Source organism: Apus apus, chromosome 3 (assembly GCF_020740795.1).
Source record: "Apus apus isolate bApuApu2 chromosome 3, bApuApu2.pri.cur, whole genome shotgun sequence".
NCBI classification, from domain to species: Eukaryota; Metazoa; Chordata; class Aves; order Apodiformes; family Apodidae; genus Apus; species Apus apus.
In genome coordinates this window covers 108978258-109002051 of record NC_067284.1, presented here as the reverse complement: position 1 = coordinate 109002051, position 23794 = coordinate 108978258, and the positions used below count along the sequence as shown (strand labels likewise).

The 23794-nt window shown below is 42.4% G+C and overlaps 1 protein-coding gene across 7 annotated transcripts in view; it reads right to left on the bottom strand.

The window, feature by feature from the left end:
• Nucleotides 1-5939: 5939 nt before the first annotated feature.
• The window catches only part of RUNX2 (RUNX family transcription factor 2), a 148429-nt gene continuing 130574 nt past the window's right edge, over nt 5940-23794 (bottom strand). For 4 of the 7 annotated variants that reach the window (XM_051615116.1, XM_051615115.1, XM_051615118.1 and 1 more), the window contains one exon: nt 5941-6419. In XM_051615116.1, the coding sequence (XP_051471076.1) occupies nt 5941-6419 (479 nt within the window). Of the gene's footprint in view, nt 6420-17520; nt 17548-22175; nt 22206-23794 lie in introns of all 7 variants that reach the window. The other 3 variants (XM_051615112.1, XM_051615113.1, XM_051615114.1) reach the window with 2 other exon arrangements.

Below are 23794 nucleotides of genomic sequence, written 5' to 3'. Positions count from 1 at the left end.
CAACAATTTTCTAGCTTAGACAACAACCTATAGCAGATAGCTCCTAGCCTGACTCACAAGGCCACGGGATAATATGGAAGAGACCATAGGAAGTCTCCAGCCCAACCTTCTATCCAAGCAGCCTCAGGCTTTACCCAGTTCAGTTCTATAAACCTCCAAGGTGACCAACCTCCCTGGGTCCCTGTTCCACCACTTGACCATCCAAAATGGTGAAAAATTGTTCATTTCCCTTTATGAGTATCTGGATTAAGTGACCATGAAAGCAAGAATATAATGAACAAACCTCTATGCTCTGACTAGCTGAGATGAGTTAATCTGTGTACCAGAGGGCAGCAGAAAGTCTTAGCACTAACGTTTACAGCTTAAGTCCCCTGTGGTGTAATAGCAATTACACCACAGGGCATAGATTGATTTGCTTGGTTCCACACTCTTGGATAAAGATTCCCTAAAATCAGGAGTCAGATTCTGAGCTGGAAAGAAAGCACCCTTGAAAACCCCCAAACATTATCTCAGTCTTCACCCACCACACAAGAAATGTGTAGGTCCATAATAAAGCCAACAGAGCTCACAAAATCATTATTATTAATGTTTGAACTTCAGAGTGAAAGGTTTCTTGAAATGAGCAGAAACTCATGCCTCTCTGTGCTACTGTTTCTCTTTTCCAGACTCAAGAAATAGCTAGAAAGGATAAGAACTTACGATGAGACCAGGCACAAGCTTGCAAACAACTCCTGTCCTCTCCTCCTGCAGACAGCCTTGGGTGAACTTCACCTCACCTTCATTAGCTGCTCCTCCTCCCACCCTGGACACCAAGCTGGAGGAAAAATAGCCTCCTCCCCCAGTCTCCTCCCTATCCGTATATCTTTTGCTGCTTGGAAACCATTCTTGCCTCAGGTCATGCAAATCACAAGATTATCTGAAACTGCATTCCTTAGGTCTGACCATGAAGAGGTGGGGATAGTGCAACCCCCACCCTGGAAAAGTGCCACAAACCCAAATCCCTCTCCCCCACCCCTGGTCTGGAAATATATCCCAGCTTTTCTTATACTTCAAGCTCTGCCCCCAGTGCCGTAGCACCAGAATGTCCGGATTAATGTCAGTTGTTAAGTTTCAGAGTTAACAACCTAACAAGATGAACGGAGCAGTTTGCACTCCTCTAGGAAACACAGGTTTTGATAGTTTGCAGACTCAGGAAAAGAAGCAACATTTGAGATCAGCTTTAGAAGGTGTCCTTTACCACCCATAGGCCTGGAAAATTGCTTTTTATATTTAAGTGGAAACTTAAGCACTGCAGAAATTGATGGGGCCACCATGAAAGGGCTGGTACTGTGTCCTACCACGTACTCACTTCACCCTGCCTGGTTCATGGCTAAGAGGAGACAGTGGAAGAAAAAGAAGCATAGAAGAACATTAACAAAAAAAAAAGCCATTTTATTGAAAATGAAATTCAAACTTCAAATTAATATTACAATCATGAGAAAATGCCAAACAATTCAATTTACAGTTGCAACATACAATACAAATAGTCCCTTTGAAGTTGAAGTAAACTGATCCACAATCATCGTCTTGTGGCATAAAGCAGAGTGTGTTTGTACAATATGTGCATAAAAAGCAAATCTTGGGTGACAGCATTTGAAAAAATAAAAAATTAAAGCTTGTATTTACACAAAATGCTACAAATATTTTGTTCCAGCAGAAATTCAAGACTGGTAAAGCATATTTAACAACAAAAAGAAAAAAATTGGAATGTCACTCATATTACCTAAAACAAAAGTTACTGTAAAAGTATGGTTTTGGCTGATATACTTAAAAGTACTGCTTTAAAAAAACAACAACAAAAAAAAAAGGAAAAGAAAAAAAAGAAGCAAAGAGTTATCTGTAAACATGGAAGTAAACAAACATCTAAAAAAGTTCTCGGAAAATGTTAAAATGAAATGCATTCTATTTAAAAACAATAAGAAATTCAGGGGTTCAGAGAAGAGGGCTTCTTTGAGCTCATGGCTGTTCCAGGTTTTAATTATTGCTTTTGCTCATGGCTTGCTGTCCATGTGCAGCCCGGCATGGGGCTGAGCTTTTCTTTGCTAAGTATGAAAGTGCAAAATTTTCCCCACTCATGGTGGTACCTGTGGAAACCAGTAAATCTTCACTTGGGGAACTGCTGGCAAAAAAGTTCAATGCTAAGAAGGGCACAGCAGCTGGTCTTTTAAAAGAAATTATAAAAGCTACATGAATGACGCTGCAGGTTAAATAATTTGCTTTACTCATCCATTCTGACCCACTGCCCCCGACCTGGTTACCCTTAGGAGGAGGGAGACGAGGATTTAATCCTCTGTTTGGCAAAAGGGACATCGTGCCTGTTGTGCTTGAAGTAAATCTTTGGTAGGATAAGAGAGGTGGAAAGTAAAAAAAGGCTATTTTCTTGTCTTTAAATCTGTGACAGGTGCCAAAGGGACCAAAGGGAAGGGCTGTTGTACCTCTGAGAAAACTCCTTTCTGTTGATGCTAAGCACCTCGCAAAACGTCAAATAATTTGGTATTTATTACATAGCACCAGCTGGGGTTTTTTTGGTCTGAAATCTTGATTCAAGAGCATTTCCAAGTGAACTTGAAAGCATTTTCTGAAAGCTTTGATGAACATCCCTGCCTTAGTCTGTCCAACTCCTCCCATGACCAGCCTGACACACCGGGCGAGATTTTCTAAAGGCATCGGGAGGGTTCAAGAGCACTGGAGACTACTGAAGGTCAAGGGGCTGGTGCTCCTCTGTCTGCAGGTGCTTTGAAAATCCCTTCCTTCCTAAGTCTAACAGGCAGAGCCTGTCTGCATGGCCAGGGACACGGAGGGCAAGGATCAGGCACGTGCACCTTAAGTGGGAGGAGGAAACATATTCAATGTCTGTCCCTAATGGTCCAGTTGAAAAACCGTGGGGACACAAGCAGAGTCCTGTCGGTATTGAGCAAAACGAAAGTCTGGTCTGTGCTGGATTTATCCAGAAACAAAAACCAAGTGCTTGAATTTTACAACAAAGTCTTAAAAAAAGGAAAAAAAAAAAAAGTATCTGGGTTGCTGCCTGCAGCCACTCTTAACAACATTTCGACACAAAAGCACCCTAAAAATTACTTAATATGCATACAGTAAACCTTAAAAAGCCCTTCTCAGCAATAACAAATAATGTACAAATATAGTACCTTTTATTAAATAGGAAACAGCTTGCACTGGCAGTACATCTTTTTCTCTTGCTTACTAAACAAAAAACAAAACTGAAATGTGTAACCAGACACTGGCTTTTTAAGTGCTGCTGAGACTAACAAACTTATTTTACAGTTACAAATAAATGGACAGTGGTATGCTTCAAGCTACCACAAACCAACAATAAATAGAATCAATTACAGCTTCCATCTTTGAAGGAAGACCAAGTATTAGGAAAAAAAAAAAAAAAGTGTCTTACTTATATTTTAAGCATACTCGGTATACAACCTTTAGAAGGCAAAGACTTTATTTAATTTATATTTTTTTTAAGAGCATGTCATCACACAAATGGAAGGGATGTCGCATGCTAATGTCAACTCGTTTAACAGCTTTGCTATTAATGAGTAGTGATGATATTGTCTCTACCCACTGCTGAGTTATTGCAATACACTGGAGGTAGCCAAAGTACAGCCAAGGAGCAGCGTGGGGGCCGGAAGCCCCCCGAGGAGGCTGGCGATGGTGATGTCTAAGGCAAGGAAAGGAGGGAGAGCTGGTAAATCCCATCAGGACGTGCTGAGCATCCCACTAAACCAGGCTGAACATCACCTGCTTGGAACAGCATGGGGAGGGTGGCTCAGCTCTCACCCACATTCAGACAAAGCCGCCTTCCTTCCCTGTTCGCTGTTGCAGCCTTGGGGTAGGCAAAATTGAGGCCCCTCCACTGGATAGTTTGGCAGCAGACAGGTCGGTTAAGGGTTTGGAGTGGAATTTGCTCTCCCTGTACTGCCCCAGGGTGGCTTTTAAGGTGACTTTTTCTCTTCAGTATTTGCAGAGGTGAGTATCACCACCCTTGGGCTTGTCCCTCTCATACGGCAGTGGCCACATTCACGTCAAGGTCAACACAGCATCCTGACGGCTCTGGCATTTAATGCTAACGGGTGGTGATTCACTACCAGGCAGTTTCTGTCTCAAGTTTTGAACCTTTTTATTCCACCTAGTGGGCTGAAATTGCAAGGGGAAGGGAAAAAGTTTCACCAATTCTCCCTTATTCCCATTTCTGAGATACTCAACAACTCATTATTTGTAAAATCTGGGCTTTGAAATGGTTCTGATTTAAATTTGAGGAAAGACTCTGTTGAAATTGAAATCACACTGTCGAAACAGAACATTTTAAATGGGAATATTTTCAAATTTTGAAGTTCAGAGAAAAATCCTGGGAGAAGAAGAAATCAGGGGAAGGGTGGAACAAATTTCATCCTTCCTACCATTTTTCCAGTGTCTCCACAACTACTGATTAAAAGGCAAGACTGTGTTGAAGGCAACCAGACAGCTAATAAAAATATTTTAAACACAATATTTCCTTCATAAGTTATATAAAAAGATCCTACATCCAAAATCATTTGATGTGGATGCATTTGGGTTGGGTTTGTCATTTTTAAGTAACATTGTAAACTGGTTCACACTGGAACTGCTTTTCAGAGTTGGGTAAAGGTTTGAGGTTTACACCATTGCAGAAATGTAGTAAGTAAAAAAAAAATTACAAAACAAAAACAATTTTAGAGACCGAAGTCAATATATCATTACATTAAGAAACGTTTAAAGGGTCCAAATGTCATTAAATAATCATAAATATTCTTTTAAAGTTATATGATGATTCATGTTAGCAAACGACCTCAAATTTTACACATTTATAATTTAAAAAAAAATAAACATAGCCAAACACAAATACTATGTATACCATTTTGGCTCTAGTAATATATATTGCCATTTTCATACTTTGCATAAGTAAGAACATTTTAAATTTTGTTTTTAAAGGTTTTGGTTGATATTTTTGGTTTTTTTGGCTAATCAAAGGCAAAATGAATAGATACAAAAGCAAAAAGGAAACCCCAGGGTTGTCTAGCCTAACTTCAAGACTCGTTCTCTTTAAGTACCCAAAAACAAACCAAAAAAAGCAATGAACACAGAGAAGTTCCAACTGTTATCTGCAGCAAGGCTCGGACAGAGTTTTTTGGGACAGCTGTTTTCATCTGAATGTATCATGGCAAAATGGAAGCAACTTGCTCTTTGCTTTCCTTTTTATGTGCACCAATACAAGCCAGTTGAATTGCACTACGGGTTTGAAGAGGGTCCCATACGTTGTATGATTGCAACTGTATCTGGAGTTCATGGTTAGGTTGTTGGGTATTTTTTTAATTAAAAAATAAAAGGGAATGCAGCCTTTGCCTTGCATCACCATGTTTCTCCTGATAGCCGGGGAGTCCTTTCTCTCCTCATTGGCAAAAGTACTCAATAGTTATTTTACAACACGCTAGACCAGAAAAAATTAAAAAAGAAGAGGAGGGGGAAGAAAAAAAGAGGAGGGCAGTGTTTTGGGTTTTTTTTTTTGGTGTGTGTAAAAAAGTACATCTTAAATATAAAACAAGGTCAATTGGTTCCAAGAAAAAAAAAATAAAAAATGTGCTTTGATCCACATAATCTGAAACACGGGTTGTGGTGTGTTGGTCACCCTGGTGTTATTTATGACCATTATCCTCCCATCTAAACAGTTGCACATAACGATAAAATATTTTTTTTTGTTTAAAAAAACCCCAAACAACAAGAACAACAAAAAACCAAAACCAAAACCAAAAAACCAAAAAAAACCCAAAACACAAAAAAACAGGCACTTCGTAGTTAGTCGACCGTTTGGTTGGTTTTTGGTTTGGTTGGTTTTTTTGGCTCGCAGCGGTCAGGCCGGCTAGAGAAGAAATCTCAGTAGGGCCTCCAAACGGACTCATCCATTCTGCCACTAGAATTCAAGACGGTTGGGGAGCTGCTGTGGCTGCCATCCGCCTCCACACCGTCACTCTGGTTGGGCAAGTTAGGGTTTAAGAGCGTGCTGCCGTTGGCCGTGGTGGTGCACGGTGGAAGCATCCTGGAGGGGGAGCGGTCCCCTCCTGGCACCATGGGGAACTGGTATGATCCTGACGAAGTGCCATAGTAGAGATATGGAGTGCTGCTGGTCTGGAAAGGTCCACTTTGGTTTTGGGAAGAGCCGGGGTAGGGTGGTGGTAGGTAGGTGTGGTAGTGAGTGGTTGCGGACATACCCAGTGACATGCCTGAGGTGACTGGCGGTGTATAGGTAAAGGTGGCTGGATAGTGCATTCGTGGGTTGGAGAAGCGGCTCTCAGTGAGGGATGAAATGCTTGTGAACTGCCTGGGATCTGAAAATGGGCCCAGCTCTGAAGCACCTAAAAAATTATAACAAAAGACGGGGGAAAACAATTCTGTAAATACCATTTTTTGTATCAAGTGATGATAGACTTTTATTTTTTCTAAGTAAACCCATTTCTTTTGGCCCCCAAGAGAACAGCAGATCATTTCAAATAATACATTGCAAGGAACAGAGTCATACACCCGTCTTCTACAAGTGCTGGGCCAAACTCATCCCTGGTCTAACTCCACCGATGCCAATGGAGGGAGCAGCATTGCCAACCTGGAACGTTCAAAGATCACAAGTCAGGCCGGAAAAAAAACCAAAACTCTAAAAAATCAAAAGATTGAAAAAGAGCCAAAAAAATAAAGGTGGATTTGGAGTTGATTTGACTTCTGGGCTTTGAGGGTTACATGTCTCTAGACTTTTGCTACAACCTTTCAAGAAACTCAGGTCTGGTTGCACACGAAAGCTGAGATTCCGACCTCAGTACACGCCGTCGGGAGCTGGTTTACCAGAACAGCCTACATTACTGTGCAACTTGTAATAAAACTGCAAGAGTTGGCAACACCAAGTTAGTTGCATCACTGACACCAGGGAGTTATACCGGGGGTGACTAAGCCCCACTTCTTGCCTGAAATCAATGTATTTAGGTGAGAATCTGTTCAGCTGTTTCCTATGGCTGAAAAATATTAGTTGCTGCATCTGTAGGATGGACCAAGGCCACTGAGCTAGTAGGAAAGATGCTAATCTTACTTTTCAGTGCAGTCGATGGAAAATTACAAGCCCAACACTTTTTCTGCCACTGAAAAAAGTTGTTTTCATATGCAGTCTTTGCAGTCTAGTTGAAAAAAAAGACCACAGAGTTTATGGCTACTGTGCATGTCTGGATGGTAACGCTGTGAATTGGAGTCTAACGCAAAACAGGGACGGGTAAACTCATTTTGCCTAATTTCTAATCCCACATCAAACACCCGAAGTTTTGGAGCAGAACTGGAAAGCAAACGTTAGTAGCTTGGTGATCTGCTTAGAAGACTGTGGGATGGACAGGAGCAAAAGAAAAAGATGGTGAAAGCTTGTGTTGAGAGCCAGAAAAGAGGAAAACAAAGAGGGTGTGGGAAAGGGGAGAAAGAGAAAAAGCCTAGTGAAGAAACACAGCATAAGACGGAGAGAAACGCATCAGCCACTCTGCAGTAGATAAATATATACATTTTTACAGAGAGCAAGCTGGAAAGAGCAGGGTATAAACACAGGGGAAAAATAATGAAATCAAACAGGCTCTCCCTGTGCTTCCCAGCTGACACTTCTACAGTTTTAAAGTCCTCTAGACCAAAGGGTTCACCCATCTCTTATTTCCCTAAAAAGAAAAGACAGCATCTTCTAGATGCCAAACTGACATGCCAAACACTGATACACACGGCGTATCCTCAATGTAAGACACAGCAAGGCTTTTCCTTGTAGACAGCCTTCGGATCTGACCTGCTGACTGCTGTGTAGAAGTCCCTCCATCCCTTGGCCCCTTATAGCATCCACAACAGTGGTTGCTACCCTAAGCCACACACTCAACAGCCCTTGCCACCTTGTGTGGCACATTTTGCAATTTAGATCACTGTCCTCTCCTGTTCCATTAGCTCATTTGACATACACCTTCAATATAGTATCAGGCAATACATAAAAGCAGCAGGGAGGCAAAGCTCAGGCACAGCTTGGGTTCAGGCTGGAGGACCTGGACCACAGCCAGCCAAGTGTCCAACTCATGCAGCCTGAAGCCCAGGGATTATAATCTGCCGTTTCAAAAGAAATTGAGTACAGAGCTTTAAATGGGCAGCAAAAGCCCATTTTAAACTCTGATGACAATGTGATTACTATTATCTTTATCTGGAACCGAATCAGTGACCTACGGGTGAATGGGTCTGTCTCCATCATCAACCCTTCCAACCACAGCACCATGGAATGTAATATAACTTGTACCTTTACAGCAAACACTCCACTACTTGATGCAACTTCTTTCGTTCCCAACTGCAAACAATAGCCAGAGGCGATACCACCCAGATTCAAAGCTGTAATTTTGGAACACTATCCTTTATATTGTGAACAGGTCTGATATGTATCTGGAAATATAAGGTTAGAACATAATTTCCCCAGCTGCTCAAAATACTGAATTTCAATCTGCTACCACTTATACTTTTTTTTTCTTTTTTTTTTTTTTTTAGTGTTATTGCAACTCTCTCAACATGAGCAGTTGCTTTTAGTTTACCCTGACAGAAGCTAAACAAGACTTTTACAATCAAAGGTAGAACTGGTATGAGTGCAAGGGTGTAGAAGAACATTGGCATTTTTTATTTCTTTGCAAACAATACTTTTCTTTTTTTTTTAAATAACAAACTATCCACACAGTTCTACACGTTAAAAGGCAATCTCCCTTTCAGGGCTAGATTCAAATATTATCTGCCTGGGTGCTGTCAAGAGATCATGTATGTGTTGAATGACTGGGAATCTGCACACCACACAGGCATTTCTAATGTGGGGCTACAGACCTCCTTACATCCCCTAGTAAATCCACACCTGTTTGTTTTTACTGTTGCTTGTAAAGCACAATCCTACTTACCCAAAGGCCAAATAACCATAACCCTTTCTTATCTCCTTCATGGCTGTGTCTGCATGGCTCCTGCAAACTCACTTCTCCAACCCCCCTTTTGCCCAAGTACTTTTTGCTGTCTCCGTAACTCCCTTCACTCAGTTGCGATTTGTTCCCAGCCTTCTGTATCTCCGTTGTGTAAAGGTATTTTTGGAGATCAGAAAAAAATGTCTGTGATGCCTGGTCTAAAACCTGTTTTTTAAGTGAGTCCAGAAACTTTTTTAAAAGTCACCCCTAAAATTCAGCTTCTTGCCTTCCTCACTGCTATGCAATCTGACTGCTGCATTTTCATCCTCCTCCTTTCTCTGTGCTACCTCCTTGTGTTAAGGTTGATTTTGGTTCTAACTTGCAAAGACCAGATGCATATTCATTTATGTATGTTTAGTTATTTGCTGGACTTGAAAGATATATACGTCTTTTGGGTATGGCACCCATCTCTGTATATGTTGTGCACAAATAACAATGTTGATCAGCAATACAGTAACATGACAGTGCAAGTAAATAATTTTTTTATTCCTCTCCCCAGCAGGATTAAAGATTTATGCTAATTGTTCCTCCATCAGAGCAAGAAAACAATTTGCATCTGTGAATTCCCACTCGCGTGATAGCTTGTATTAAATGGGTGAAACACAGTTCCTCCAGCCTACATGGTGGCTGCATGATTGTGAAATCAGACTTCTCTAAAGAAATTAGACTTCATTTTGTGCCACCAGAAAAAGAAACATGGCAACAAGCGCACCAAGTGATCTTTCCCTATGCAGTCTGATCAGCTCACCATGCTTGATAACAAAAAAAAAAAAAAAGAAGAAAAAAAAAAGGTGTATTTTTTAAAAAACACCCTTTTCATTTGAGAGAGCCTGGGTTAAACTGTTTCTAAATCTTCTAAGTGATTCCCCCCTACTGTAACCTGGTACTCAAGTTTTCTGAGAGCAATACATTTAGAACAGAAAAGTGGTCATGTTAATATGCCAATATATATGCTAACATCCCAGATTCAAGAATATGCTCCAGTTTGTTTCATATTTAGAATAAGAACAATTAAAATTCCATGTGGTTTCACTTATTTTGATGCAGAAGCCTCATTAAAAACCCTAGACTTGGGCATCTGCCAGCAGCCAACTGAAATGGTTTTGCATTCGTGCTTGAAAAACAATTTTACCTGTTGCAGTTTTGCAGCTCTACCGTCTCCAGCTGAATGCCTACTGTGGTCATTTCTCTTTTTTTCAGTTTACAGATGCCAGCTAATGCCAGTTAATGTTCATTTCTCAATTAATAAGCTGTGCTTGTGGTTTGCAGAAAATAAGGCAACACATTTCTGCCAGGTTTACAGCACTTTGGTCAATCACTTCCAGTTATTGCAGATCATAATGTACTGTGGATAGATTAACTCCTTGTGGGTATAGCAAGCTGACATCTACTTTAAAGGGTTATGGGATAATTTTATAACTGACAAATATTGCAATTTGCTTTGTCATTTTATACTATCAGATCATGACCAAAGAAAAAGATTCCTTTGGCTTAATGCATATGTCCCACTGGGAAATATCTAGCACATCAAGTCAATGAATAAACACTGAATACCAGAAAACAGATTGGTGCTATATTCAAAGGTCACTGAAAAGTTTGTCTCCAGGAAATTCAGTTACATGTAGTCAAATATATTTACCAGTAGGTAAATTATTCACTTTTGGTTTGGAATATTTCAGTGTTAAAGGATTCGTTGAAGCAAATACCAGGTTTTTGTTTTTTTTTTTTGTTCAGTAGTTCAGTTCAGGCTGGGGTGTAGCACTGACTGATCTATTAAAATTGTTTTTTCCTTCCCTAACATCTTTGTCTATGAACTGTGAGTGCAGCTTGGATTACTTGCAGCTGATACTATCACCTCGTATGAAGTATGCCACACAGTTCACATGATGAGACAATTTTCAGTCTCTTACAGCTTTGCCAAATTTTAAATGTTCTGGCTGAAACAGTCCATGCTGGGCGTCTGTCTCAGGCTAAATTGTGATTTATGCATGTATTTGTTTTTAAAATTTCAGCTGAAACTCTTCTGCTGGGAAAAATATATTGTTTTACTAATCTTAAACTCTGAGGAGCCTTCCTTTGAAAAGCTGTACCAGTTCCATGCTTTGAAGTAAGGACTTGAACTTTGGAATAGGAGTGGCTTTTGTGAGAGATGTTGCCCTGAAAATCTAGCCAAATATGAACAAATCCTAAGCATTCTGACTAAAAATGGGCAGAAGAGTCTGTGCCCCTACAAAGACACTTGTACAAAGACTGGAATGAAATCCAGGAGTCCCAAGTACCAGCATTTTTTGAAATGCTTGCCATCATTGCTGAAGCACAGGAACATCCCTACCAATCCCCAGTCCCAGTTGAGAATGGGTCCATTGATGGCTCCATTCACAGGAATGTCCTGCAGAAAAGGAGCTAAATGATGGTCTACATGGATGTTTGCACAGAAAAATTTGGGAAGGCAGGGTTACTCAGTTTGCTTTTTTTAGAAATTTGTGAAACTACAAACACAACTAGAGAAAAAAAAAAAAAAAGGACACTATTAACGTTACCACGTGAAGGGTGAGAAAGGTAGGAAATGTCAGCATTGAAGTTACTTCTCCATAACACTACAATACATCATTCAGTTACAGGGGAAGGTGCAATTCGTTTTACATGAACCCTCCTGCAGGCAGCACACAAGCTGACCTCCTCTGGACATGTCTCAAGCTGAGGAATACAGAAGATCATTGACTACATACCTACCAAATCCTCTGCTGGAAGAAATGAGAAGGGGTGAAGTGAACAAGACCAGGGACACTCCATTATTTTCCTGGACAAACAGGATTTTGTACGTGTTTCTGCCACACAGCTTCTATGCGACTCAGTTGAAATCTATCCAAATCACATTTTTATTTCTCTTGTTCTCTACGTCCAGCAAAGATCTTGTTTTCTGATTTACATGTGAGTGAAATATTCCGAAATTTTGGTGCTGAAGCCAAAAGGACCACAAGTCTGAACATAAGGCTAAAGACAGAAAAAAATTCCTGCTGTAGGGGACACACAGAAGGTGCACTGAATTACTCAAGACCTAGAGTCATTCTCAGCACCCTTTTTAAAAGAGATTATTCCTTTCTTTCTTGGGAATATTGCAGTGCAACAAGCTGTATACAAGTGCTATAGAATACATATTTCAGCAAAGTCCATCAAAAAATTAAGAATTCCTTCTTCAGAGCAAAATGAAATGCTTTGCAATAAGCAAGGCCTGAGGAAATGTGAAGAACAAGAAGAAAACAAAATATTGAAGAGCTGCTCATTAAGTTAGCACTGTCCATCCTGTGCACTGAATGAGACAGGAATCCCGTGGGAAAAGTATCATGTGATACTGTAATTAAAATCTGTAATATAATGCATAAGCAGAATGAGGCTGATTTAAAGTTGTGCAGGCAACGTTAAGTACTGACATTTACCAATTTCTGAGCACTTTGTCTGGCAATCTTAGGGATTCTTGGCAACATGTTTGGATGGGGGGGGAGCGATTATCTGCTAGCTCTGTTTTCCCCAAGCATCTTTCTGTATCGGGGGAGAGTGCAATTTAGCTCTTCATTTTGTTAAATTCTTGTCAACTGCCTCTGCTAGTAAGTGTTTAGGGGTCACACACAGCATGATCCCTCTCCTTCCTCCTTCCAGGCAAGACTTTGATTCTCCAAAGGTGCCATACCAGCTTCCCCCTGTATGCTGCTGCAGGATGGAACCTGCGACTCCAATTCCCAGAGCATCCCAAACCACCTCCTCCTGTATCTATTCCTTGCTGTAGCTGTTAGGTCCTGATCCTGCAAACCTATGCTGGTGCCCATCTTCATGCTGGGGCTCAGGGACACTCTGACCACGCATCTACTACAGAGGATGTATCTGTGGTGCTGCAAGGGTGATGGTTCAGCAGCACCACAGAAATAACACATGGGGTTTCTCCCTCCCCCTCACTTGATGAGGGCCCATTGTCTGGATATTTGCAACCATTAGTCATAGGAAATGGTGTGTTCTTTAATGCCATTTTATTTTGGGGTTGGGGTGGGGGTGGGGAGGAGGGCTAGGGAGGGGAAGCAAGGAAAAAAATAATAAGTTTTCCCCCACTACCCCAAGCCTGTCTCCTGGCAAACAATAGCAGCAGAAAAGGTGTGAGCTGGCCCCCCCTCCTCTTTCCTTCACCTCAACAAGGTGTTAACTTCAAGGCCTAGTTGGGACCATTTAAAAAGCAACATTATTAAGCACAGCAGTCTCACAAAAGTCAGAGGGAGGAAGGAACATTTAACCCCTTCAGAGCCTCCTGCACAACAGGGGAGAACCTAATTCTAGTGCATCTCATCTCGCCATCCTTCGATACCCCAGCTCACAGCACACTTGTGCCTCCTGGTATTTAGGTAACAGCACTTTGACACCTAAAATACCACGGATTAATTTGCAGATAGATGTTTTCACTGAATTTATGGTGCAGCACCTAAGCCCTTTGCTGGGAGAAACACCCCATAAATAACATAATTAGTAACAACCATTAAAGTACCACTCGTGCACATAAAGGAGAGTGTTTCCCAGGCAGAGCTGTTACATTGCTTAACGGCAAAATCAGGGTCTCTTTGCACTTCTCCAGCCTGGGCTCCATCATTACCTGCCCTGCCCCCTCAATAAGATTTTTCTGCTGGACAAATTGTGCTGGAAGAAGGTGATTTTCTTTAGGCACTTAAGCCTTGCTGGGTGACATTATACATCCAAACACAGCTGCTGGCTGCACCTCAAGAGGTAGCTCACCCTGAATTGAGGAGTATCAATGGATGGAAAATCTTCCCGTGTGTGGAAAAAAGCAACAACAAACCCCTCCTAGATGGACTGCTTGGAGCAGAAATGGACCTATGAAAGCATCAGTCATCACTGCCTCATTTATAGACATCGCCTCTTGTGAAGCTTCACTTACACAGGACTCATAAACCTTTCTAATGAGAACCACAGGAGGGGGACAAATGGTCACATTACAGCAATGCGTCCTCGGCTAGTGGTTGTGACCTGCCACCCTTGGATGTCCAACGACCTGGTGTGATGGGGAGCCTCTGAACTTCTCTGTCTTTACTATCTCATCTCATCTCATCTCAGTGACATCAGTCTTGAGCTGTCATGGGTGATTCAGGTGAAAGGAATGGTAGTATATCAAAAGCCCTCTGCTTGTTTAAAGTCTCAGGCCATTTACGAGTTACGCTGAAAACAAAAAGTAAATAACGTTTCCTGGAAATAAGTCCAGCAGCTCTGCAGCTCTGCGTGGCCAAACACGCACGCAGGCGCGTATTGCCCTCGCTGCAGTTTCCCCCAGTTTTTTCCTGCCTGAATTTCAGCCGCTGCTGCTTTTTCGCCAACCCCAGCCGAAATGCATCAGAAGGAACATTTGAGGCTTTTCTTGGATAGCAACCTCAGCGCGTTGTGTACAACAAGGGGGTGAAACCACAGGGCTGAGAGCTGTAATGCGTGCAGGGTGATGGTGAGCATCAGCACAAGGATCCTACACAAATCCAGTGAATGGGAAGATAATATACATTGGGACTAGCAGTCTACTTTATTACTTCTTTTTTTTTTTTTTTTTCTGAAAAATGTGCCTCAACTATCCAGTATAAATATTTGTTTCCAATGTTGTCATGAATTGTACTTTTCCACTGCATACTAGCAACTCAGAAATACCATCTGATCCTCAAGCAGACACAAAGAAACTATGTTTTGCAGGGATGGGGAGGGGGGCGAAGCCCTTGGCATGGCTCTATGGTTTCACCCTTTAAACCCCCTCTTTTTCCTCCCCATGCAAATTTTCCTTTCAAATCTCCTTCAGCTAATAGGCGTCCCTCCTGAGGATGGCAGATTCCTTGCTCATTCTTGATTAAGAGTTTTTAAGAAGCCGGGAAGGAAGATACTCTTTGAAACTGGATCTACTGTAGGATGGGAGCCAGCACACAGGACACCGTGTCTTTCAGAGAGGGCCACACACAGTGCCACTCCAGTCATATGACTTCTCTGTCACATCCTGAAGCCATTTCCAGCTCGTGTGCGAGTTTGTACTCCCATTTAGAAAAGGATGGGATATATTGGGAACACACATATGGAAACACTTTCAGGGAATCAGTTTCCATGAAATCCATAATGAGCCAAGTGGCTTCAGATGTGGCAGCGTGCCTCAGATTAGCCAAAAAAAAAAAAAAAAGAAAAGAAAAAAAAAATAAGAAGGAAAAAAAAAGAGAGGAAAAGAAAAAGGACAAATCTACCCTTTCAGCCCTTATTTCAAGAGGGAAAGAAGGGAAGAAAAAAAAAAAACAACTAAAAACCACTAATGACTTATGGCTAACAAAACAGGGAGAGACAAAAATATACAACTAATGAGAACACTTCTCCCTCCCTCAAGTAACGGTGCTGCTCTGGGTGCTGCTGTGGCTCCTGGGATGCTCAGCCAGTGTCCCCTGGCACACTGAGCTTGCACAGGGGGGACAGCAGCGGGTGGCAGCTGGACCCTCGTCCTGCCTGCACCAACATGCATGGGTCAGGCAGGGGGCACGCTGTGTGGGAGCCTGTGCAGGCAATCCAGAGCATTTCCAAAAACTGCAGCTCTGAGATCAACTGTTTGCTAAGTGATTCTCCCGAGAAGCCCTGGATTACGTCCTCTGGATGGGACTGACCCTACGTGGATCATATTAAAAGCGGGATTAATGGTGGGGATGCCGTGTTGGGCAGCAATGTCAGGCAGGAAGCGGACACCATCTGCCTGATGTGCTCCAGGAGCTGAAGGTCAAGAGCAACCAACCTCCAGGTGCCCTCTCTGATGGGTACCAGTGAGCAGGAGCTAGGGATGCCAGAGCCCAAGCCCTGCTGATCCCAAACAGCACAGCAAAGGGCTGGGAGGCCACATCAGTCCTGGGAAGGAGGGAAGCAGCCAGCTCATCTGAGCTAGCATGGTGCCGGAATAATTTTTGCACGGCCAAGGAAGCGGGAAGAAGCACGGAACAAGTGGCAGGAGTTCAAACAGGAACCAAAGAGATGCTACGTGCATCTCTGTGACAGCTAGCCACGTTTTTATCACAAGAAAATAACCAGGAATTTGGCTGCTAATTGGGGCTGTATCCTACAAACCCTACTTTTCCTGACAAACAAATGACTCCACAAATAGTCCCTCTGTTTTCAATAGGGTTATTCGCAGTTGGAGGGACCACCCAACATGAGAGGATCAGGCCCTCTGCTCCCTCACTCTGCAACCTTCCACAGCCAAATCCAAACACAAAAGTCCCCACGAACTGCAAAGCCTTCTTCTCACTGCTGCTGGAAAAGCCCTAGACGAGAAGCTCTGTGGAAAGGTCTTGTGTGCTATTAATACGATGCTCTCCCCAACTTCCGTCTCCGAAACGGGGATTTGTGATTTGTTTCTCAGGCTGTTTCTTTCCACTCAAGCCTCAGCACAGTAAACTAACTGAAAACTTCTGCATCAAGGAGAAGGTCTCTTTTAAAGTTTTCCTTGGCTTTGCTTTCAAAGAGTTGTCTGTATATTTTAGAATATGTAGAATTTGCCTTTGATTGAAACCTCTCTCTTAACAATAGACAAGAGACGATTTCTCTGCTGAGCAATTTAAACAAAAACAAACATATTTTGGTTACCCAGGCCTTGTTCTCAAAACGCCTTTTTTTTTTTTTTTTTTTTCTTTTCCAGAGAAAAATCAAACCCTACAAACTGTTACGCTTCTGGCCAAAAAAACTTAATTTCACAAATGTAGATAGTCCAATTGTTTTGTTTGTTTTGGTTTGGGTTTTTTTTCTGAACAATATTGTACATGGAGGAAGAAAAGGCACCTCCCCAGCCCCCAGACATCCATAAAACCCCCTCATCTAAACAATTAAAAACACACTTTTCCCTTCCAAAATAACTTCTCCCTTCAACGGACACTTCCAGCCTCAATCCCTGTCCACATTCAGGGCCATAATGTTGTTTTATTTTTCCTCCTCCCCGGCATGAAGCCCCATGTACCCACAGGGGGAACACACACACCTCGTCCTGCCGGGAGGCAGCTGAAAGCGGCTGCTTGTGTTGGGGGCAGGAGCTGAGCAGGAGTCCACAAGAGCAGCCGCTGTGGAGGGGATGACGGTGCTCAGCCCACTGAGACCTTCTGGGTACTGGAGGAATGAGAGGGGAGATACCAGGGAGGCATTTCCATCTTTGGTTAAGGATTTTAGCAGCAGGAGAAATAACGCTGTTGGAGTGAAAACAGTGGAAAATAACTCACCCAGCGACGGCCAGAGGTTTTTTCCTTACAGTGAGAACACAACATTTCTGCCCCAAGTAACATGAACAGCGGTAATGTCAGGCCATGATAAAATTGTCAAACACGTCAGTGTGACCCAAGACCCACTGGTCAAAGGAATTTCTGAAGCACCAGGGTGTGGAGGAGCCTTGCAGAGATGCGTGGGTGAAGACCAAACTGAACCCCTACACCCGTCTGCTGGGACAGAGCAAGAGAAGCTCAGGGACATCATGACCCTCAGCATTGCAGGGGCAAAGCTGTGGCTTTCAACAAGCCACAGAGCAGGACTCGCCACTGTGCAAGGCAGACGTGCCCTGAGTCACCACAAGCTTCGTGGAGATGGAGGAAATATTAGCATGCAACTGCTGGCTGTTTTAGCTAGAGCTGCAGCTCTCATATCCAAGATTCAAAAATACTGAGCAGTGCAAAGACCTACAGAGGTTTCAATCCATTCATTTCAGCACTCAGTGCCCAATTGGATACCAAACTGCCACCAAATTCAGCAGGACACAGACTGCTAAACACAGTTGTATAGCAGGACTAGAGGCACTGTATATCCCTTTCGGTATTCAGCATTGCACCACTTTAACAATGTAGGATTTTCAATTTCATTTAATAAAAGCAGTGTAAAGCCTTCCCTATGTATTTTTTTTTCATTCATTTCAGACCCAACCTGAGTTTCTTACTAAGTTGAGGCAAACTGCTGTAAGCTAAGCTTCAATCCATTATAAACTTGTCCACACAGCATCTCCATTCATCAGCTGAGCTGAAGGTTAAACAAGCCCAACTTTGAACACCTCTAAATACATACTTCTTCTCCATAGTGTAAAGTCTGAATATGGTTTTTATCTTCCCAGGAAACTGCTGATGAGAAGTAGAAACAGGCTTTGGTCATAAACATGCTTTAGGATGTTTGCTGTACGGCAACTTCGGCTAAATCATTAGCAGCTCAAATCACTACTGATGGTCCAAACTCAAAACCCCTGTCTCAGATAAACTACAGTAACAGTCAAGTGCATGGTCAGAGCTCACGGAAAATGTGAGATACTACAATGCTGTAACAGAGGATTAGATTAAGACTCATCACCTTATATTTGCTATTGGCTGTAGAAATGTACACGCTGCCGCCAAAGTCTAACTAAACCTGTAGTTAAGTCTGGACAACCTGACTGGTCTTTGAGTTTATTTCAAAAGAGAGCTTGAACAGTTTCTAACTGGGCTGGTAAAAATAAATGTAACATGGAGATATTGCACAGAATAATTGCATACTGGAAAAAAAGAAACAAAAAACCCCCCACGTTTAGAAACCCCTCTTATCCATTAAGCTGTTAAAAGGGCAAATGTGATGCATTCCTTTCTGGCTCTTGCTACTGATTTGTTTTGTGACTTCGGGCATATAATTTGATTTTCCTGGCTAAACTTCGCTTGCTACAAGATGGATATTTTAATACTTCATATTAGCCAAATGACAAAGTTCAGCAGCACAGTTTGGAAAATAGTACTAAATCCTTTGTTGGACGATGTAGTAAAGTTACAAAGATTAAAGGCAAAACCCATCAGACATTTTTTGTAAGCTCTTCAACAGGTGAGGACACAGAAAAGGTGGAAGTCAGACAGAGTAAAGAGAACTTGGATTAAATTGAACTTTCATTCACAATTCTGACATCTGAAATAAAAAAGTGCACAAAGTCAGCCTGAATTACTGCCTTGTCTTCATCTGTTTGAGAAAGCAATGGATAGAATAGCTTCAAGCTAAACGCCCCTCCAGCTCATCTGCAGAGCAGACCAGTGAGAGCAGAAGCTGGCCCAGCTGAGGACCAGGCACCGTGCTCCAGCTCCACTGTGACTGGGAATGGTTTCCTCCATGGGCAAGCAGCCTGTCCTCAAAACAGCTCCAAACCAGTCTGGCCCACCTACGTGGGCCAGGCCAAACTAGGAACTGGTTGGATTTGGACGACCCTTAAACCCAGCTTCCTATCTCATTTTGGAATCTAGTATGATGGCTCCTAAACAGGCTCTGGTGGTACTTAGATCCTCCCCTGTGCTCCTTTTCACCAATAAAAAAAAATAACATGGGTTGGCTTTTAGCAGGAATCAAAATCAAACACAAAACACTAAAACAAAAACAAACAAAAAAGTCCCTTTAGAGGGAGATATTTGAGAGAGGAAGAGGGAAGAAAGGGGGAAGAGAGGTGCCTTTTTCCCATTGCCAGGATTCCTCTGTGGCTCCTCCAGCCATGCCAGCATCCACATCCCAGCTCCCGGGGACTTCCGCCGTGGAGCTTCTGCAAGACGCCTCTTCCAATGAGCCATTTCATCTCAGGCTTATGTTGCAGAGACTCTGGGTCAGCAGCCCGCCTGGTATTTTTGAGGCACTTGCTTTCTTTCTGTTTTAGAAAACCAGTCACCTTTGCAGAAGATCCAATTGTCAGTCCTCAGTCCTCAGTCCAGATCCCAGCCTTTGCAATCTGCACCCTAGGGACTTTTAAATGTTTATGCTCTTTTTCAGAGGTTTCTACTCTAAACCTTGCCTCTGTTAATGCTGACAGGTCTATCCACCACGATACAATGATGACTCCCACTTTGTGGCCAGCTGCCTCATTCGAAGGCCAGGCATATTTCAGATGTATTTCTAAAGTCCCCATCACTTCTCAAGCATTTATTTATTCATTACTTTTTTTTACGATGTTAGCTGAGACTTCCTTTAAGTTTATTTTTCGAAAATCTTTTAACTGCACCAACATGATCTATTTCAACCTTGATGAAGTTTTTTGGCTGGGATTTTTCCTTCTTTGGGACCTGGTTTTATTTTTGTTTTTAGTGGCAGCAACACACATAACTAGTTGGCTACACTTAACAGGAATGACCTGCAGATGTTTGATTCTATTTCTGCACAGAGGGGCACATATTATATGATCTCATGAGATGCCCATCAGTCCTTTATGGCCACAACTCTATAGACCTATAGAAAATAGAAGAATTGATCTAGTGGCTCCTCTGTGGTTATTCCCACCTACCTAAAGGGCAAGTAGATTCACGGAGATCTATCAACAGCTATTAAACACAAATATAAGCCTCCAGCTTTGGGAACCCCTACAGCTTAGCTTGGTAACATACATATTCTAGATTTGCACCCCAGGGGAACTGAGTGACCACTTTTAGCCATGCTGAGAAGGTGATGGGTCCTGAGACGGACCCTTGGTCTAGTGCAGTGGAGCTGATCCTCTGCCCCACTTTTAGCTTTTTTGATGATGATGCTGACCAACACTGCTTCCCTTTTATTACAAGTTGCAAAGGGCAGCTTTGTGCTTTTCTTTCCTGCTGCCCCTGAAGCCTGGGAAGAGGTGAAGAGCCACAGAACAACCTCAGTGCCCTCCTTCAAACATCATCCTTGCACTACCTTCTCACCCATGCTCACTACTGCAAAGCTGCAGCCACTGCTATCACCTCTCTGGCTCTCTTCATCTTTCCTCAGTTCCCTCTTGTGTTATGTTGTACATTTTGTAATCAGTTGTACAGTATTTAAGAATGTAAATTAATAGAGGATGGAGTTGACCTCTCTTATTTTTCCCTCCCCTTCTTTAATTGTGTAGTCCTTAGCACACTGGGATGGGACTAGCAGACGCTACTGCAATACAAACAGGTATCAGCAACCACTGCCTATCGTGCGGGTCAGCAGTGATTCCAGCAAGGGCCCATCAGCTACTCACAAACACAACCATTACTTTGGTCACTGAACTGCACCTCCTGCAGTTGTCAAACTTGGGAGCTCCAGCTAAAGTCAAAACCTCACAAAAAGCTTTGTCAAGGGCACTGGCAAGGGAACTGATCTCCAGTTCACCAAAAATCTTTCACTCCCAGGTTCAGCTTTCAACACAACACAGAACATCATTTCAGCACAGAATTAAATACAGCAAGCTGTGTTTTTACAGACATCTATCACCTAAAAATAAAGTGCCTTGCTTCTGTACCTGTGCTCTAATCCTGTTTTTCCAGCAAGTCCATTTAGCAGACTAATTATATAGGCTAAAAACAAGATGGACATACGTTTAGCTGCCAGCTTTGTAATATTATGCCAATTCTAGACAGTGCTTTTTTAATAGAAAAGAGCACAAAACACCCATGGATGAGACAGCGATTGCCCAGTTAATCATTAAAAATGAGTGGAAACCACACATGTGGCATCACTGGAGCCTGTGTAGGGACTTTTCATCTAAGCTAAATGAAAGAGGCTTTGTGGGTAAGACTCCTAATCCAAGCATACCACCTTCCATGTCTCATCGCCAGAGAAATGTGGTGTTAAGAGGCAGAAAGACTGATGTGAGATGCTCTACCCCTCCATTTTGCTATCAGAATTCATCTTTCCTGGAAATCCAGCAGGCTGTTCTTCTCTGCTGGTGCTCTCCTCTCAGCTTGGCTGCTCCTCTTTTTCTCAAGAGCCCAAGGAGCCTTTCTCCTGCTGCCTACACTCAGCATTTCTACATTACAAAACTACATATTACAGCAAATATTCATAGCATAAAAGGTCAAGTGGGTGGTTAGAGAGACTTCTGGGAAAAATAACTGGGAAGCTTGGAGGTGACATGGCTGAGACAGGACTGAAAATACAGCACACTGGCTCCTCTCCTCCTCCACATACACCTTGAAAACACAATACCTCCTATGTTAAGTGTATGATAACTCTTGCCACAAATAAGCTTCTTCAGGCAGCAAAAGCATTGCATGGTCCAAGCAATCCCAAGGGTTTAACGCACTTTCAACTCACTATTTGCAAATTTGCCCATGGAATAATTATGAACGTGGAGAGCAAAGAGGCTGCTCGGGCTGGGGGTGTCTGCTACTCAACAGGGCCACAGCCTGAGCTCTGAGCTGCAGGCTTGTCTTTGCTTTTGACAGAGAAAATGCTATCTAAACCCAGAGGAAAAAGTCCTCATGACTACAGCTGCATGTCTTAACATGAAAGGTTAAACAGTGTATGAAAACTAGGTGTATCTTGTCCTATTCCTGTATCTCCACCTAGGGTAGTGGGTCAGGAATTAAATTCATTTTGTTGGCAAAAATGGGAGCAACTGTATAATTGGGCAACTATAATAGCAGAAAAATACCTAAAGGAACTGCAGAAGCCCACAAAGTCATTGAAAAATGCTTTCTCAGTGCTTTTTTTCAGGTGGGTTGGAAAAGCAGAGTCCCAGTTCAACCAAAAATAACTCCCTTTCAGTGGATACTTTAAGAGTTTAGCCGATTAGCAAAAGGAACTTCCAGTATTTAATCAAACTCACAGCAAATTTAAATGACCAAAGTATTTTTCCATGGTGCCCCTCCAGCCTCCTCACATGTCAAACCAGCTCTGTGTCCCATTTCCTATGGCTTCTGTCATCTTCCTGAGACATCCCACAGCAACCTCCTTTTTTACCCACCTCCTTGCTGTTATCTGTCACCACCACAGGAACCCACTCGAACCTCAGAAATAAAAATTGGTGCTGCAATCTGGCAGACAAAGTTATAGCAAGTTCAAATGGTTGGAAACTAAAGTTAGACAAATTCAGACTAGTAATAAGACCCACATTTCCAAAGCAAGCTTAATTAGCATCTGTAACCAAAGGTTGTGGTGGATTTTGCTTCCATGGAAATTTTTAAATTAAGACCAACTGAGTTTTGGTGTGTTTTGTTTTTTTTTCATTCTCAAAGGTTATCTTCAAGTTCAAATGATATCTAACTTGGGGAACTCTTACAGCTGGGTTCAAAGCAGATGATCAGATGAGTTTCACTGTATTAATAACCTGTGAACCTGCAGAAAGCTCTCTATATCTAATTATTCTCCCCTGAACCTTGCAGATGAAGCTCCATCATTGCTAAAAATCCTTGCCCTCTATAAAAACTCCTTGGACACAGAAGCACCACTGAGTACCATGTGGGTGCAGCGTTGGGCTCCCCTGAGGGGAACCTGAACCTCCTGTACACTGTTCTTCTGGACATGGAGAACCTGTGCCCAGTTCGGGAAGGCATGTCCTGCTTTGATCTCTTCCATCACACTTTTTTGAGTCAGTCTGAAAGCAAGTATTAAGAGATTTCCAGATTAGCAACCCCAAATGCCCTCCCTTTGTGCATATGAAAACAGTTCCTTCTCTCTTAATAACATCCTTTATGAAACACGTGAAGGTGTGCACCTTCATTTTATCTCATTCATCTCCCTCTCCACTGCCTACGTTGTTTTCTTCTGTATAACCACAGAAACCCTGAACCACTTGCAATGGCTCTTACCTTCTCTTTCAGTCACCAGTATCAGCCCAGTATCAACAATATCAATGCTCTTTGAAATCTGACAGCCAAGCTGGCATGGCACCAGATCCTTTTCTGCTAAAACACCCATCAAGAGGGGAGGAGAGTTGGACACCTGTAAAATGGGGCCAACAACCATTACTAAACCACTTCAAAAAGGTGTTGTGATGCTCTGTTAGGCTTTAA